We start from the raw sequence: 18,377 nt of genomic DNA, 5'->3' as shown, positions 1-18,377 counted from the left end.
TAGAGACAGAATCTGCCTAGGCTGACCTTAATCTTCTTGCCTCAGTCTCACAGGTAGCTGGGATTATAAGCATATGCTACTGGGCAAAAAACAGAATTTTAAACAAAGTGGTCAGTAAAAGCACATCATGGGAGCAGTATCTTTCATTTGTAAAACAACAAAATACCTACTTCCTAAGGTTGTTACAAGCCTTATTAACACAGCATAGGCTTCACCTGAATGCTTGTGAGGCACACAGAACTTCAGGTCCCAACCTGTCCCTATAGTATCAGAATCTGTATTTTAACAAGACCTATCAGTGATTTATAAGCATAATCAAAGTTCCAGAAACATTAATTCAAAGGATTAAATGTTTAAGTACCTGACAAATTATAGAAATAGATAGATTCGATAATTCACGGTTCTCCTTCCCTTAACATGACTATATATTTCTCCTTAAAGATAACACTGAGTTTCTAATTATGAGTATGTCCAGCTCTAACTTTCTTGTAGATAGAGTGGAAAACCTGAACAGAAAGCCAAATTGCAGACACATTAAAAACCCTGACTACATTAAAGTCACTCTATCATTGGTACCCCAAACCCAGTCTAATCTCCAATGTCCCTTTAGGTTTGAAGTCCGGAGAAGCGCCAGCCGCGGAAGTCAGAACAGCTCCGCCCTTCTCCGGCCCTTTCCCTTCTTCGACATGGCGGCCCTAGCGACAGTGCGGGCAATCTGCGCGAAGCACTCCGGGAGCGGAAGAAGACTGCGCGGTGACTGCCGAACCGGAAGAGGAGGAGCTGGGCCTGGCGGATCCGCGGGTGTTTTTGCCGCTGCCGGTATTTGCGGATCTTAGGGCGCCGAGCCTGGCGTGCGGGGTGTGTCACGATGCCGGAGCTGGCAGTGCAGAAGGTGGTGGTCCACCCCCTGGTGCTACTTAGTGTGGTGGATCATTTCAACCGGTGAGTGGACGGCCCGGGGCGGCCTAGCGGGGCCGGCAGAGCTGGGGCTGCTGAGTCACCGGCACGCTGGGGACAGCGCGGCGGCCGCGGCCAGGCTGGGGACGCAGGTGAGACGGCCGCAGACCTGCCTCGGTTCATGAAGCCAGAGTGACCCGGCTCCGCGTCCCCGCCGCCACTCGGGGGCCCGGGTTGCCTGTTCCTTTCAACGAAAGCTGGATGGTGCTAGAGTATGGAGGAAAGGGCAGGCTTCGGTTGGCACTGACCCCCTGCCTCCAGGCTCGTGCGTATCCGTCACCTCGCCCATCCCTTTTCAACAAAAAGACCTGGTGTCCTAGGAAGCGCTTCAGCCCCGCGCTTCTGAGCCGCTGAGAGCTGCCACCGGAATTCTGTTCTCGCATCCGGAATAGCATCCCGGTTGGGCGGTGGTGATAACCCCTGAAATTTTCTAGGTGGGATTTGGTTTGATGCTATCTTAAAATGTAGACGAGGTGTCAGTTTCTCTTTGAACAACGAGATCAGTTAGAGATGGAGCATTAGTAAATAAGGTGAGAAAACATCCCACAGATCACTTGGTAAGCTCCCAGTGCCTGCCACCTTTACTTTTTTAGAGCTGTCTATCCTGCTGGACCTGTTGCACACGTTCAGAAATTTTACAAGATAATTAATTAGCAATGGAAAGACTCAGTTGAGAGTATCTGCTGTAAAGTCTTGGTTACTGTGCGCCCATTTTCCTGCCTTGTACGACTAAGGGAACCAAACACGAACTCAGGACTTGATGAGGTTTACAAAACCCACTTCAGTTCCATTGCTTGAAGCCTCAGCCTAACAGGATATGTGGACTTTTCTACTGTACAATAATTACTGTTTTATTCCCATGGGACACTTGGTTAAGAGCATAGTTCAGGCAGATGCTGCTAGCTGCTGTGCCAAATACACATGTAAAGTTTTTTGTTGTTTTTTAATGGATTTTTGTAGACCCAAAGAAAGCCAGTGGAAGTTTCCTTTGAAGTGTTTACAGCTTCAAAAAGTATAAGAGCCACCAGGAATACAGAATCCTTAACTTTGATCCAAACTTATTATTACTGATAGGTTTACCAAACTGTACAGTTAGAAAAATACTGCAGTTAAAGCAATGTGAAACTAGCAACTGCTTATGAAATGTAATTCATTTTATAGGCTTCTGTCTTTCTTTAGTGTTGAGTTGTATTGTGTCTTAACATTTACTAATGGTTAAAGAATTCTTGAAGAGTGATACACTTGTAGCTTCTTAGAAAATCACTGAGGAGGTTTAAAATGGATTTGAGATTCTAAAGTAAAATCTAACCCATTCAGTCCTCTTCTTGTGATTAGTCACCAACTCACTCCTGACTTCTCCCCACTACACCAGTCAGAGAGGCCACAAGTAGCCCACTCAAGCCATTGGTTGGAAATCACTTTATAAGCACCTATTCTTTACAAAGAATAAAGTAAATCTACTGGGGCTTGTAGGCATGGGGGAACATTCCAGAAAATTTGCAATGTAGAACCCAGGCCACAATACCGGTACTACTTTAGCATTTTTATTCCTGAAGATATTTCAGGATAGAGAAGATGAGGAAAGTTCAAAGGAGCATAGGAGAATTGTAAAGAAAAAAATAAAGTTTAAATTTTTCCGAGCATGAATTACTTTGCAGTCGATGGTAAGTAAAAGCTCAAAAGTTTATGAATTACTCCTTATATTTATATTGCATACTAACCTAATATTATTACATTTGTTTAGGGAGAATAATTACGAAGTAAACCAAATTGTATCTGAACTGTTGATATTTGCCATTAACTATCTTAACTGTTGGGGTCCTGTAACTGTATGTCTCCAGACTGACCACCTGTTTTCTCATTTAGAATCGGCAAGGTTGGAAACCAGAAGCGCGTTGTTGGTGTGCTTTTGGGGTCATGGCAAAAGAAAGTACTTGATGTGTCCAACAGTTTTGCAGGTAAAAGAGAAAATTTAAATTTTTCTGAGCATCATTAAAATGTCGATTTACTTTTCAAAATAAATAGTTATTATAATTGTGTTTTACAGCCTTGAGATTCTATTTCATAATGCTGATCTAGACCAAAGGCTACACTCTAGGCCAGACCACTAAATATTTTAACTTGCAAGCTTTGTGGTCTTCATTTCAACTGCTCTTCCTGCTGTTGAAGTTCAAAATTATCTACAGAGTATGTGTAAACAAACAAATGTAGCTGTATTCCATTAGAACAGGCCATGTAGTCTATCAGCCCCTGTATAAAACTTTTTAACTCTGGCCATGGGTAGAGCAAGAGGAGATACAGAGACCTTTAACCTTTTACTTTACTGTGAATCCTTATAAGAACTTTACTTTTATGTTCCATATATTATTGTTTTTGTTGTTGTTGTGTTTGTTTGCAGTACTGGGAATTGAACACAGGGCCTCACACATGCAAGGCAAGCACTCTACCACTGAAGTACATCCCTTGCCCCTTTATTTTTATTTTGAGAAAGGATCTTGCTAAGTTACTCAGTCCGCCCTTGAATTTACAATCTTCCTGCCCCACCCTCCCAAGTAGCTGAGGTTATACCTGTGTGCCACCATGCCCAGTACTACATGTGCTTTTTTATGATCAAAGAAGCAACAACAAATACCAGTATGACCTCTGGACTAAAAGTCACTAACTCTAGTGTCTAAAAGAAGCAGCCAGTGAGGCAGTTTGCCAAATGAGAAATACTGGGAAAGGATGGGCCTTTTAGTAAACTGAAGAGTATGTGTACTTTTTATAGGTTTTATCCAGTAAATCTTAATTTTTTTCTGTCTAGTCCCCTTTGATGAAGATGACAAAGATGATTCTGTCTGGTTCTTAGATCATGATTATTTGGAAAACATGTATGGAATGTTTAAGAAGGTTAATGGTAAGTGTTTCTAAGAAGGTGTTATGGCATGATGTTGACTTATTTAATCTATTTGTTTAATGTCAAGGGCCCTTTCACTTAGCTAAACTTAAGTAAGATTGGTGATAGTAGAGCAATGAAGTTGAAGTGGAATAATGAAAAACCACAATAGTAATTTATGGCCAGGTTGTGCACTAGGATTGAGCAGGAGGTTGGGGGATTGTCCTCTGATTTCATCAGAAAATCGAGGGCTATCACATCCACTGCCCCCAGGGGATTTGATACCACCAGCCAGCATAAATGCCTCTCTCACATGTGTCACTTTCATGTTATTTCATCACAGCAGCCACATTGCTTTGGAAATTTTTATTCCCACAACTCTGCAGTTACTGCATATGTGACATGAACTTGCATTTGCTTATATATTGCCTTGGAATTGTTCTCTAGTTGTTTCATGAATGACTGGTCTCGTAAACTAGTCGAGGAAGTAGATATCTCTAGGTCACACACTACCTATTTTTTGAAAATTCTGTTTTTGAGTTTTAGATTTCATAAGTCTAATTTCAAGGTTTAAAATAGATGTCTGAAATTTCAAAAAGGTAAAGGACATAACTCTTAAGCAAGTTGTATAGATGGTGATGAAACAACTAAAACCTAGTTTTTTCTTCCTAGCCAGAGAAAGAATAGTTGGATGGTACCACACAGGCCCTAAACTACATAAGAATGACATCGCCATCAATGAACTCATGAAAAGATACTGCCCTAACTCAGTAAGTGTTCTCTTTTTAAAACTCTTGCCAGCCAATTCAGGAGCCTCTGAAGATAGATTTGGGTAGTGAATCAGTTCACTGCACTTTCTCTGTAAGTTTGTTGTGTTGATTGTTATCATTCTGTGCAGTATTCTATAGTCTTATGGATTTAGTAAACACAAGCCTGCTAAGTACCTGGTATGTTACTGACAATACTTTCGGTAACTGTATATTCTCTTTATAAACAAGAACACAGAGGTTTGCAGTGCTTAATATATTCTGAGATGGGGGATTGAAATTTTTGCCATCTTAACACCGATTTCCTTGTGCTCAACAACCACATTCTGTGACCTCAGCTTTTACATGGAGGGAAATACAGAGTGAGCAAACAATGGAATAATTTGAAATATAAATTCATTTTTGCTTAAAATTTTGTCTCATTTCTGATTGAATGAAATAGCTTTAGTAATCATCACAAGAATGGCTGAAATTATCCCTTTTGTGTGAAATGTAATGTAGATGGCTAAGCTGTGTTTCTTTGCCAGGTATTGGTCATTATTGATGTGAAGCCAAAGGACCTGGGGCTACCCACAGAAGCATATATTTCAGTGGAAGAAGTTCATGATGTAAGTCATCTTGCTGTGAACTCAGGAAATGAGACTGGCATCTCATTTGGGTGATAAGTATTTTTTCTTTTCCATTTTCAAGTCAGATCTTCTTAACAAAAAGAAGATAGTTGATTTCTGCTAACAGTTTGCTCTTAGGATTTTTTTCCCCTTGAGTTTTTTGTTGTTATTTTTGTTTTGCTTTAATTTTTGTTTTTGGCTACCAGAGATTGAACTCAGGGGCACTCGATCACTGAGCCACATCCCTAGCTCTATTTTGTATTTTATTAGAAACAGGGTCTCACTGAGTTGCTTAGTGCCTTGCTAAATTGCTGAGGATAGCTTTGAACTCACAATCATCCTGTCTCCTACCACCACACCTGTTTCCCCTTGAGTTTTTGAATCACCAAATTTTAGAAATAGAGAGGACCAAGGAAATTTAAAATTATTTTCAAAAAACAAATGGAGGCTCAGAATAGTCAAAAGATTACTCAGAAATATTCACAGCAAAGGAAATATGGGATCCAGGAAGCTTGGCCGTAATCTCATACAGTATCTACTGTTGAGCTTCCTCTGTGCTGGTGTTTTCTTCTCCCTGAGGATTCCCAGTTCCTATAGACTAAATCATGGGTTTCCAAATGGAATAATTCAGAGCTGCCAAGACACACCTCTATGATCATTAACATCTGAATTGTATTGATATAAAAGTGCATAGTTGCCAGAATGTAGTTTTTCCCTCTTTCTAGGAAAACAAATTTTAGGGTAGGACTTGATGTAAAAATATGTTATGAGCACAAAATATTTGTATTTAGGGTATCTGCCAAAAAGCTCAGTCTTAACTTTCGAAAGCCAAGAGTTTGAGAAATGGATTAAAGACTGCTTTTGGATTTAGATATGTAATATTTATCCTTATCCTCAATTTGGAAAAGAATATGTAAATTTTCCTTGCACTAAGCCCTATCCTTCTCTTTTTCTTTTTGTATAATCCCAGGGAGTTTAGATCCAAAGTTATTGCCTGGTTGCAATAATGCTTTCATCCCTGATCTTCATCCAGTTGATTTTAGTTAATTTTTAACACTGCTTCTTTATAAAGGAATTGAGGCTGCGTGCTTGCGCACACACACACACACACACACACACATATGCATAACAGTGCAGATGTTGCTTAATAGAGGACAAAAGGCACTTAAGGGTCATATGAGAAGGTAAGACCAGAAAAGTAACAACAGTTAATGTTATAGCACATATTGTAAGTGACTTGCCCAAGATCCTGCAGCTCCCTTATTTTATGCATGGCAAGCCAGATTTTGAAGCCAAGGATTCTGGCTACAGAATTTTCTTAGCCCTTACATGAGATGCATACCCCTTTGTTGCAGTAGGTCTAAGAAAAGTATCCCTTGAATCTCATCAGTTAGTCACTAAATGATCCAGTGAACCATATCCCCCCTGGATCCTTTCATTAAGACCACCAGAAAACCACTTATTCTGATTGCATTATTTCTGGTGCTGTGGCTAAAATTCATATTTTCCAGTATGAGCTTACCTCAAGTACTCTGTATTTTATCCATTCTAGAAAGAACAATATCCATTGAAAATCAACCTGAGACTTCCATGAGCATTCATCTCCAGTGTGGGATTGAGGGAATTATCAGGAATTTTTCTTAAAAACAAACAAAAAAGATTTTCCTCAGAAAACAATTCAGTGGCCACTACAACAGACAAATAACCTAGCCATGATGCCCCAACAGACCTCATCACTGAATGCCACCATGGTAATTTTAGCTTTGAGGCTAAGCTTTCAAAGTAAACCTGACCCACTCTTACTGTGGACAGCTTGGTAAATGCACATGAAATGATCTGACTAAGAAAAGACTCAAGGTGTAAAAGGGAATGCATGCCAGTTTGCTTGTTGGAGGTGAATAACAACTGCTATGCCTCTTCTGCTAGGATGGAACTCCAACTTCAAAAACATTTGAGCATGTGACCAGTGAAATTGGAGCAGAAGAAGCTGAGGAAGTTGGGGTCGAACACTTGTTACGGTGAGGTCTTCCTATAGCATCAGAATCATTAGCTGCCCAGGATAATGCAGGGTGTGAAGAAGAGACTTAAGAGGAGTTTTGAGACCCAGGTTCTGGTTCTGGTTCTGGTCCTGGCTGTCCATTAGCAATTGTTTAGTTTTGAACAAATCACCATCCCTTTTGAGGCCTTTGGGTTTTTGCCCATAAATTGAGGTGCTTGAACCAGATCATCTCTAAAGTATCTTGAGTTAAAATGTAAGCCTGTAATAGGAGCAGGTGTGTGACGTGAACGCAGGTCTGTTCTCTACTTGATGTCCTTTCCAGTTAACAGTCCAGTTTCTACAGAGTATCTTTATCTTGGATTGTTTTTGTGGTTGTTTGTTTTTTAATCCTCTCATCTACATAATCCTTATTTGAAAAGGGTCATACTTTTTGTCAGCCTTCTAATTCTGAAAATTACAATAACTGATTGAAGCTTCACATTCTAGAAGTGCAGTTAGAGAAAATTCTATCCTTCATAGGAACAGGTAAGTTGAGGTGGTGAGCTCCTTAATAAGAAGTTTCTCCAGAAAGTTATTTGCAAATCTGAACTATTGGCCTAAACAATCTTTTTTTTTTTTTAATTATTTAAGTAAAAATGGTTTCATTTTAGCTGTTACAGATATCTTTTGTAAAAGGTCCTATGATAAGAAAGATAAAATATGGGCCCTCAAATGAAAACCGAATCAAGGTGCTTTATATCCAACTCTATCAAATGGGAAGAAACATTTTTTTCCTTTGAAGCTTGCCCTTCCCTACAAATCTGGTGTTTTCTTAGAATATGAAAACCTACATAGTAATAAGATATCCTTATGCTTTTTCCTTCCTTGTGATGGTTTTACAGAGACATCAAAGACACTACAGTGGGCACTCTTTCCCAGCGAATCACAAATCAAGTCCATGGTTTGAAGGGACTGAACTCCAAGCTTCTGGATATCAGGAGCTATCTGGAAAAAGTAGCCACAGGCAAGCTGCCCATCAACCACCAGATCATCTACCAGCTGCAGGACGTCTTCAACCTGCTGCCTGACGTCAGCCTGCAGGAATTTGTCAAGGCCTTTTACCTGAAGACTAACGACCAGATGGTGGTGGTGTACTTGGCCTCGCTGATCCGCTCCGTAGTTGCCCTGCACAACCTCATTAACAACAAGATTGCCAACCGGGATGCAGAGAAGAAGGAAGGGCAGGAAAAAGAAGAGAGCAAAAAGGATAGGAAAGATGACAAAGAGAAAGATAAAGATAAGGAAAAGAGTGATGTGAAGAAAGAAGAGAAAAAGGAGAAAAAGTAAAACATGTAGCTTTTTTTTAATTTGTAAATTAAAATCTTATAAACTAAATCAATGTGCCACTAGAGGGTTCTTTTTCACTTTCAGTGCTTGTTAAAAGGCTGTCCTGATGAGAGCTCTCTGCCTCCGATCATTCTTGCTGTGGCATTATGTGATGTAAATGACAGAGGGACTGATCTCCAACTCAGACTGCAGCCTCAGCTGCTGTGCGTTGGGGATTATGATAGCTCAGGCTTCAGATTGTGAGAAAAGTGAAGAGACAAACAACAACATTTTTGGTACTCTTCATTCTTTATAAACAGGAGTTGAATTTTCCCCTCTTGAGAGATTCTTGGGGGGAGTCTCTTTCTGATAATTGGCAAAATTGCTAAACGGAATGTGTGGATCCTGTACATTCTTTGGCTTGTAAACCTTGAGTTCTGACACTTCTGAACTCTTGAGAACCACATCACATTTTGGACCTGCAGCTCTGGCATTATCAGGGCTTGGGGTCCAGCTTCATGTATTGTTTACCTTCAAAGACACAATTAAATGGCTTGGTTTTTAAGTCTGTGTTCTAGTGGTTTTTGGCTTTGGGAGTAAAGGTCCATTGTCTTCAGAAGCAAGATGATGTTTAATTAAAACCGCCTTGAAGAATTCTTTTAGACATATCTTTTATGAAAGAAAGGGTCTCAGTCCTTGAAATAAAAATAAAGCAGGCAGACTGCTAGAGGGAGAACTGTCCCCAAGTCCCAGGTTCTGCAGGCACAGTGTGTATACCTATAATCCCATCAGCTGGGGAGGCTAAAACAGGAGGATCACAAGTTCAAGGCCAACCTCAATGGCCTAAGCAACTTAGACCCTGTCTCAAGAAAGTCCCAGGTTCTAGGTTGTGCCTCAGATTCTTCACCTGTGAAGTAATAGATTCAAGACCCTAGAACAGTTGCTCCACAGAAACACATTGATTTGCAACAGCAACAGGTCTGAAGTGTATCAGGCTCAAGGTTAACTGGGATGTTACTAAGAATAGAACAGTTTCCCCAGAGTGCGTGCACAGGGCTCCAGTGAAACCAATTAATCAAGGTAACAATCATTTGACACACAGCAGTCATCTTGATTATTAATTTCCTTTCTTGAGCTGTTAGAACCTCCTTAAAAGTTCTCAACTTCACCATGTGGATTATCAATGTTCAAAACTTTAGTGTAGTGGTGCACATGTATAATCCCAGCTGCTCGGGAGGCTGAGATAGAATCACAAGTTCAAAGCTAGCCTTAGCAACTTAGGTCTGGGGATGTGGGTGAGTGGTACAGAGCCTTTGAGTTAAATCTCCAGAAATAAATAAATATAAAACCTTTAAAATACCATAAAATAATAAAAAGTCAAATGAGTCTCAAACCAGTTCATGAAGTTATTTTCCTCAACGTGATGAAGCAGTCAGACTTCATGTTGATTGACAGCTAACTGAATAAAAGAAACGTGAAATACATGTGTTAAAAACATCAGATGGATCCAAAAATCAAGGGAATGTTGAAGAAGCTTCTGAGATTTGGTTGCCATGTTTAGAACATTCTGACATAAGAAAGGGAAACTGAACCATTGGCTTTCTGGGAATGAGTGACGCAGGTATGGGGAGAAGAACCAGAAGGCCATGGATCTGAGATGAGGCAGGGGAATGTGGAAAGTCACCTAAGGAGTGGGTCCTGTAAGTAAGGGTAAGGTGGTTAGTGCACACCTGAACTGAGGCCACAGGATTCAGATGTGCCTTTAATAGTGTAATTTGTAGGAAAAAGCTTTATCACGGTCCTGTGATACAGCACAATACCACAAGCCTTAAAGCTTGTCACAGTTTGATGACTGGAATATTTATTGAGTACGTAAGAATATGACAATGCCCAGGTCTTGTTAATATTTAAAAGTCTGGCCCACATTTGGGCAAAATTGATATTTTTCCTAACAGGATCTTTAGTTCTAAAGGAAATATTTTGTAGCCAGTAAAGCCACTAGGCACTTAGGCCAAAGTGCTCTCATTGTGTATAAAAGGATGAGCCTAGTAGGCTATTGATGAAGTCCTCCTTCTACAAAAGGCAGCTGACTTAACTGCAAAACCCATGACCCACACCTAAAATGGAACCTTGTGTTTGTGCAGTCTCAGTGTCTCAAAATGAGATTTCTCAGTTATTTTTGAGAACTTTGAAAAAGTACCCTGGAAGAAGTCAGAGCCCAAGGATGGCTCTCCTCTCCATATTGCACACTAGCTTCACCTCCACTTTCCAACATCTTCAGAGTGACTAAGAGTCCTGCTTGTATCACACCTTACAGGGAGTTCATTTTCTGTTTCAAAATATCTGATATATTCCTGAGCTTATAGGTTACCCTTAATGAAAACTATCAGAAGTGGAACAAGAGTTTGGTCCAGTTTAACATTCTTTAATTTGGCTCAGGTCATCAATCACTAAAGGGACAAAAGTTAAGTCATCATTGAGTGACTTACGTATTATTTTTCAATGTGCTAAGCAAAATCTCAAAGCAAATCTTTCCAGCAGGATTTAGAGATCCAGATTCTACTCTAATTTCTGGAACACGCTTTACAACCATACACAATTATTTCACTTCAAATAAATTATAACACTGGGCCTCAGGATGTTCACAGGAAGTTATGAGCAGCCATTTTCTTCTACAAAAATATCTACAAAGCTTGAGAGTAAATTAGGGTTGTTGAACTACAATACACTAATAAAATGAGTTCATCTATCCTTTCTCAGGAAATGGGAAGAATATGGGACATGTTGGGAAGGAAAAAAAAAAGAAGAAATAATTTATGTGATCCACAGCAGAAAACTTCTCAATTATCCTAAGGAATTTCATTCCAAATATTATAGATAATATAGACAAGTGCTGATTTGCATATTCATGTGCCAATTCAACTCTTGACATTATGCATTTTTGCTTGGGAGCAACAGAAAGTTGAGATCTTCTAAAAAACTAATAACTACTTTTGTTGGAGGACTAGATAAAATTAACTCAGAAATCAGGGAAGAAAAGTGTGGAAAGAAAATAAGAAAGCAGAAAAGAAGAAGAAGCTATAGAAGTAATGATGTTTCCAGGTCCCAAAAGATTTCTAATCAATCTTTCGCCTTTGGAGGCAGTCTGTTCTTTGACACTAGATGGCGCCATTGACAACCTCACCTCTTTGCAAGAGAAATACTAGATTCCCAGTTCAGTTTAGAATTGGGGACCTTCCCCCATGCCGCCCCCCAGGTCACTTCTTGCCATTTCTTTGGGCTGCAACCATCCAGGCAAGATTATAAAGGGATCTGGAGAGTGTACGGGTGAAAAAAATTCCACCCTTGCTGTACTCTACCCACACTTCTGCTTTGAGGATGAATATACAAGGTTTTCTCTGCCATTCAAAATTTTTTTTTTTAATGTGCAACCAAAGATTTGGGGTTGTTTTGTTTTCCATCTATTATACCATGAACTCACAGAACAAAAGTGCCAGAAGCCCAAATAGGGCTCCTTCCTATTTGTTGTCACAGAGTGCCGCTCTAGGTAGAGCAGGCTGGCTATGTGCTGATGAACCAAGGCACATTTTTTTCCTTTGGCTTATTTCTTTTTCTGATCATTTTGCTTCTTGAGTTTTAGACATGATCTTGGCTCTTTAGTATGCTCAATGTTCTCTTGGCAAGAATCTTACCCCTGTCAGACGCAGTAGCACACACCTACAATCCCAGTGGAGACTGAGGCAGGAGGATGGCGAATTCAAAGCCAGCCTCAGCAATTTAGTGAGGCCCTAAGCAACTCATGAGACCCTGTTTCTAAATAAAATATTTTAAAAGGGCTGGAGATGTGGCCCAGTGATTAAGCTCCCCTGGGTTCAATCTCTGATACCAAAAGATAAAAAATAAAAAATACAAAAAGAATTTTGTCCCTGTTTATTTCCAATACCAACAACATGCTGGGTCATATTATAGACTCTTCCAGTCTTGCCTAGATGACATCTGAGGGGCACACCTTTTTCAACAGTGTCTATTCCCTCGATGTCTACATCATCACCTTTTTTTTTTTTTGTAGATTCACATGTATGTGACCAAAGGAATAACTTCATATTTTACAGAAGGTCTAGAGAATACAGAGCAGGTACCTCTTTCCCTCTCTGTTCATTATTTTGGTGAATTACTAGAAAATGGCAATTCTGGCTGAAGGACTTTATCCACTTATTTTGACATAGAGAAATCTATCACATTTTTGCCTTATGGTTAATGCTCCTGGGTCATATTTAAGCAGTCCTTCCTCAGCTCAAAAACCTCAAACCTAGGCTCCTACATCCACATCTATTACCCTCCGCAGAATGTAATAGATGTAATTCCTTCTCTGCAGTTTCTGCACCTTAGCACCTTGCCCACCCTGTGTGTATGTGCTACCACATCTTCTTGGTGTTAGTGTGATGGGCTGCTCTTTTCACCAAAATAATCAAGGATCCTTGGTCCGCCTTGTGTCCCTCTCCTTATTTTCAATTCCAGCTTTATCCCTACTTCTTACCCTCAGTGCATAAACACTCAGATCTGCCTTTGGCTGGGGTATAACTGATAGAGCCCCGGGTTCAGTCCACAGCACCCCCCCCAAAAAAAAAATTTGTCTTCATTGCTGCATGGATACAGCTATTCAGTTTGTAGCTTTTGACTGCTCAGAGGAGAGACAGTTCTATGTGTTTCCCTTCAAATTCCTCTTTCCTGAACATTCGGTAAACTACACTTGCTGCCCATTTTGCTGTTAGAGAAGCCCCCAAGATTAGTTCTAGACAGTGAAAATATATGAGCAGGCTGAGAGAGGTGAACAGCCTGTCCAGCCTCTGTCCCCCTGCTTTACTGACAGGAGGGACATGATGAGATGGGATGTCACACACTCCATAAGGGTGCAGCTTGATTGCTGAGTTCCCTTAAGGAGCAGAGATGTCCTAGAGATATACACTTGCCTTGCCTTAGACTTGATATAAGCATGAAATAAAACCTACTTGTGTTCAGCCATTGAGATTTCAGAGCCATAATTAACCCAACGTAATTTAGTCTACACTGGCCAGTGTAAATGTCCCCAGAAATGATTCATCTGCTCTCCTTAGATAGACCCTGGGATGCCTCCTGCTCTTCACCACCACAAAGTCAACACATGTCCTCAATGGGACTTGAGCAAGTTTCTTTTTATTTCTTTTCTTTTCCGGTACTGGGGATTGAAGCCAGGGGTGCTCTACCACTGAGCTACATCTCTAGCTCTTTTTATTTTTTGAGACGGAAGCTTGCTAAGTTTCTGAGGCTAGCATCAAACTTATCATTCTCTTGTCTCAACCTCCCAAGTCACTGGGATTACAGGTGTGCACCACTGCCCCCGGTCTGAGCAAGAGTTTCTTTGGAGTCTGTGCCAGGAGTTTGCTGGAACATAAAACATAGGTGTATGTGATGTCACTCATACTGCCAAGGTGAACTGCAGAGAAACTGAGGTAATTTATATTCTTGCTTATAGTTCCTGAGAGTGACTTTTCCCAATAGTAGAATTCAATGAATTAGATCATGGACCTTGGAGTCAGATTGCCATCTCTAAATCCAAGACATACAACTTTTCTAGCTATTAAGGCAACTCTCTATCTCAGCTTCCTCATCAGTAAAATGGGAATAATGAAACTACTGACTTCATGGTGTTGTCGGGAGAATTAAAGTATTAGCTGTAAGGGGCTTGGAGCAGAGCCTACACACTTATACACTATGAAGGAACTATTGTTTCTACCATCAGTGTTGAACTAGCTGGCCTAACGCTGCATAATTACCTTTCCAACTTCTATAAATCTTATGAATACAATAGCATTCCATGTTATCTCAATAGGACTTCCTCGCCCAGGTCATGCTAATTCCCCTCCTATGGAATGCTATTTATATCATTTGCCCATTTTTTCTCTATTGGGTTTTTCTTTTTCTTGTTGATTTACAGAAATACCTCAAATACTCAGAACACCTGCTTGAGTTTTGTGTGGCACCTGTCTTCTCTTGGTCACATCTGTTTGTTATCTGCAGAAACCTTTAGGGGACAAAGATTCTTACTTTGATGGAGACACACCTATCAATTTTCCCTACTGCTAGTACTTTGTGAATCATATTTCAGTAGCCCTTCCCAGTTCAAGGTCCCAAATCTATTCTCATCCATACATATTGATTAGCAGTACAATGTCACCTCTAGATTTTTGTCAAGCACCTCCCGGAGCCGGTTGCTTGCCCCATGGGTCTCCAGGCCTTAAACCTGAATCCACTTCTTCTCTGTTGTAGCTGGGAGAATGTGTGGTCCAGGAAGGACATGGTGTCCAGCTCCTCTGCATACAGACTTTTAACTGTTCTGCCTGTTTTTAGTCCCTAATGTCACCCTTGCCTTCCTGCTGGCCCCACTTACTGAGTCTCAAGGGTTCTGTTTGACCAAGTGGCTCATGCGGCATCAGCACAGCCTCTGCAGCTGACTTCCTGTGACGGTCCTCTCCCTGCTTTCTACCTTGTTGAACTGTGCAGACCACCCCTTCAGCCAGGGAATCCTCGAGTTCTCTTTGCCCATCCAAGCTCAGACCTTCATGAAGCTTTCTGCACCTTGTTTATATAGAAGGAGAGGAATTCAGCTTTGCTCTCTTCAGTGAACACCCCTCATCCCCCACCTTTTTCATCACAGTAAGTGGAACTGTCATAGTCACCATTTCTCAAAAGATGAAAATACAGAAGTCATCCTTGATTTTCGTCTGTCTCTCATGCACTATTTCCAATCCATGGGGGAAAATCACATCAGTCCCACTTCCAAAAGGCAGCACGCGTCTGCTCATTTTCCACCCCACATCAAAGGTGAAGCCTGGACCCAAAGCCATGGCCTCTCTTGAATAAAAGCAGAACTGCCTCGATGCCCACCTGATTCCCTCCAGCTCCAGAACATCCACACTGCGCCTGCCTTTGGGCTGATCTTGTTCAGCTGAGTCACAACGCTCCTGTGCGTGGGCCTCCAGGGGCTCCCCGATGTTCTCAGTTAAAAGCCAAGCTCTTCACCAGGGCTCTGGGTTCCTGTGGGAACTGGACCCCCCTAACCTGCCACTCTCATCACACCAGCCCCTGCCCACTCCTAGGACACACCAATCTCATTCCCACTGGGACAACTTCACCTGATGGTCCCAACCTGGATGTTCTTCCTCTACACTTTGTTTAAGCTCCATCTTATCTTTCAGGTCTTGAGGCTGAAACACCTCTTCAGAGATTTCCCCAAGACTCAATGTTCAAGAGACCCTTCCACCTCCACCCCACCTTCCCATATTCTCCTGCCACAATATATTGATCCAGCAGCTTCCTATAGCTGATGCCAAGGGGTATGTACTCCTTTTGGAGATTAGAGGCAGAACCCATCCCATATTTTAATCAGTGTGAACCAATGACAGGCAATTGGCAAACCACCATGACTATAAAATCTGAGTTCAGGGATGAGATGAATTCTCTCCTGGAAGAAGCAATGCTTCTACACTCATGGCACACCGAGGCCCGGACACCCATAAGGAGGCCACTACTGAGCCAGGAGCTATGCCCCTAAGCCACCCTCAGTGGGAGTCTGGGGCAGCAAAGGCATCCTTCAGGCTAATTTACTGCTGTAATAGCACTGTCTACCCTGCAGCTCACCCCGTAATTACACAGGAAATAGCCCCAAAATTGTCCTTGAGAGACTGGACGTGACTCTTGCCAACTGGGTTTGGCTGGAGGCCCAGACAAGCACTAAGGACATCCAAGGCAGGGAGCAGCAGTTGCAAGCTGGGCCCAACCCCAGGGAAGGGTGCCAGGTGGGGGTTGGGACAGGGGCAGGAGCAGGGCCTGAAGTGACACCCACTTCCCAGTATTCTCTTTCCCCAAGAAAAGGGAGGAGGGGAAGGCTGCTACCTTTCTGTTGTACTTTTGGTTAGTGTGATTTTTCTCATCTTCTGATAATCACCATGCTATAGTTCTTTCATTTATTAAAAATCCTTGTTACATTCAGGAATCAGGAAATGGAAGACACTAATCTAAGGATATCTGATCCTACCCAGGACAGTGTATTAATTACCTATGGCTACATAACAAATTATAAAAAATAGTTAGTGACTGAAAACCACACACATTTGTTATGTTATAGTTTCTGTGGGTCAAGAGTCCAGGTATGACTTACCTGGCTCCTCTGCTTGGGGTTGCTTGCAGGCTACAATGGAAGTATCTGCTGGGTTGAGGGCCTCAAGGCTCAGCGAGAGAAGGATCTGGTTCCCAAGTCATGCTACTGCAGGATTCAAGTTCTCATAGCTGTTGGACTGAGGGCCTTGTGAGGTTCCTTGCTGGCTGTTGACATGAAGCTGCCCTCAGTCCCTTGCCCTGAGGGCCCCTCCAACATGACAACTTGCTTCATCAAAGTTCATAAGCCCAGAAGGTAACAGGGAGAGTCCACTGGCAAGAAGTAGATCACAATTCCTTACAATTTGACACAGAAGTGACATCCTGGGGGTGGATGTGTAGCTCAGTGGCACAGTGCTTGCCTAGCATGCACAAAGTTCTAGGTGTAGTCTCTAGTAACACACACACACACACACACACACACACACACACACACACAGTGACACCCCATCACCTTTGCTACATTCTATTGGTTAGAAACAAGAACTAGACCAGCCACCCTCAAGGGGGAGGGGTGTCACACGACAAGGCTGTGACTACCTAGAAGGGATCACTGGGGGCTATCCAAGAATTCTACCTACCACACAAGGTAATCAGCAATTACCCCAGAATACTGAGCCCCTGGGATTCTGCAGGACTTTGCTCCTTTCTTGTCTGCAATTCCCTCTGCAGTGTCTTGGGCCAAAACTTTTGCTAGGGTATTCACCAGGGTAATCAACAATAGTCTACACTGAGCTTTTGTTAATTTTAACACTTAATTAACTCAGAATTAGAATAAAGTTAGTGGGAAATGCAGAAGTAAAACATCCCTCTTATATGTAACAGGATGACCTGTTGCCACCATGTCTTTGGAGATTTAAAAAAAAAACAAAAACAAAAAAAAAGCAGAGCAAATCCATCCCATCCCCATTCCCCAGTTCCCTCACCCCCAACTCAGAGTACACCTCTTTCGCCACCCTGAACAAATCAAACCTAGTTAGTGCTCTCAGACAGCAGGGATGTGATGGGCTTAGTCCTAATTAATAAAAACTTAATTCTGACTTGTATTTCTCTCTTTTCTTCCCCTCAAGGCCCTATCAAAATGACAGTGAATGAATATAAAAGACTTTCCATTTTTCTATAGCCATCTGACCCAGTCTGAGAGGTAGTATTTCAGAAATAGACAAAAGAATTCCAACACACTTCTGGAGGACATAAAGTAGGAATGGCTGGGCAAAGGGAGCTCAGCCAGGTTCTGGTAAAAAGAGCTCAGACCTGCCAGAGGATGGAATGAACAGCAGAAAGAGCAGCTGAAAGTCAACCTCATAGAAAAGTCAGGCCTTCCAGCCCTCTATGCATGGTTGTCAGCTGCCTGCTGTCCCTGTCCCAGACAGATCTAACAAATTTTAGAAGTTTAATGAGACTAAAGATTAGCCATTTCTTCTCCCTCTCCAGCCCAGCTAGAAGGACAGTAAAGAAAGTTTTATATTATTATTATTGTTGTTGTTGTTGTTGTTGTTGTTATCATTATTATTTTAATGAGACAAGGCCTTGCCCTGTTGCCCAGGCTGGCCTCAACTTCTGGCCTCAAGAGGTCCTCTCCACTGAGCATCCCAAGGAGCTGGGGTTACAGGCACACACCAACATACCCAGGTGTGGACAAGGCTGAATCCATTAAGGACTCCTTAATAGAT

General features: G+C 41.7%; 1 protein-coding gene across 1 annotated transcript; it reads left to right on the top strand.

Moving 5' to 3' along the window:
* The first annotated feature begins 748 nt into the window (after positions 1–748).
* Positions 749–9,076, top strand: Psmd7 (proteasome 26S subunit, non-ATPase 7). Its single transcript, XM_005318380.3, has 7 exons — positions 749–942; positions 2,824–2,915; positions 3,761–3,853; positions 4,505–4,602; positions 5,127–5,207; positions 7,134–7,225; positions 8,088–9,076. The coding sequence occupies exons 1-7, from the start codon at positions 869–871 to the stop codon at positions 8,530–8,532; spliced, it is 975 nt and encodes a 324-aa protein (XP_005318437.1). The 5' UTR covers positions 749–868; the 3' UTR covers positions 8,533–9,076.
* Positions 9,077–18,377: the final 9,301 nt, after the last annotated feature.

This window comes from Ictidomys tridecemlineatus, chromosome 15 (genome assembly GCF_052094955.1).
Source record: "Ictidomys tridecemlineatus isolate mIctTri1 chromosome 15, mIctTri1.hap1, whole genome shotgun sequence".
Taxonomy (NCBI): domain Eukaryota; kingdom Metazoa; phylum Chordata; class Mammalia; order Rodentia; family Sciuridae; genus Ictidomys; species Ictidomys tridecemlineatus.
The sequence above is the reverse complement of the archived record's forward strand: the minus strand, read 5'-3'. Positions and strand labels throughout refer to the sequence as shown.

Bases quoted from the DNA above. Each gene is read 5' to 3' on its own strand.
- Psmd7 (XM_005318380.3), top strand. From the start codon at position 869: ATGCCGGAGCTGGCAGTGCAGAAGGTGGTGGTCCACCCCCTGGTGCTA. The intron at 3,854-4,504 runs GTAAGTGTTTCT...TTTTCTTCCTAG, and splicing joins AATGTTTAAGAAGGTTAATG to CCAGAGAAAGAATAGTTGGA. The intron at 7,226-8,087 runs GTGAGGTCTTCC...ATGGTTTTACAG, and splicing joins GGGGTCGAACACTTGTTACG to AGACATCAAAGACACTACAG.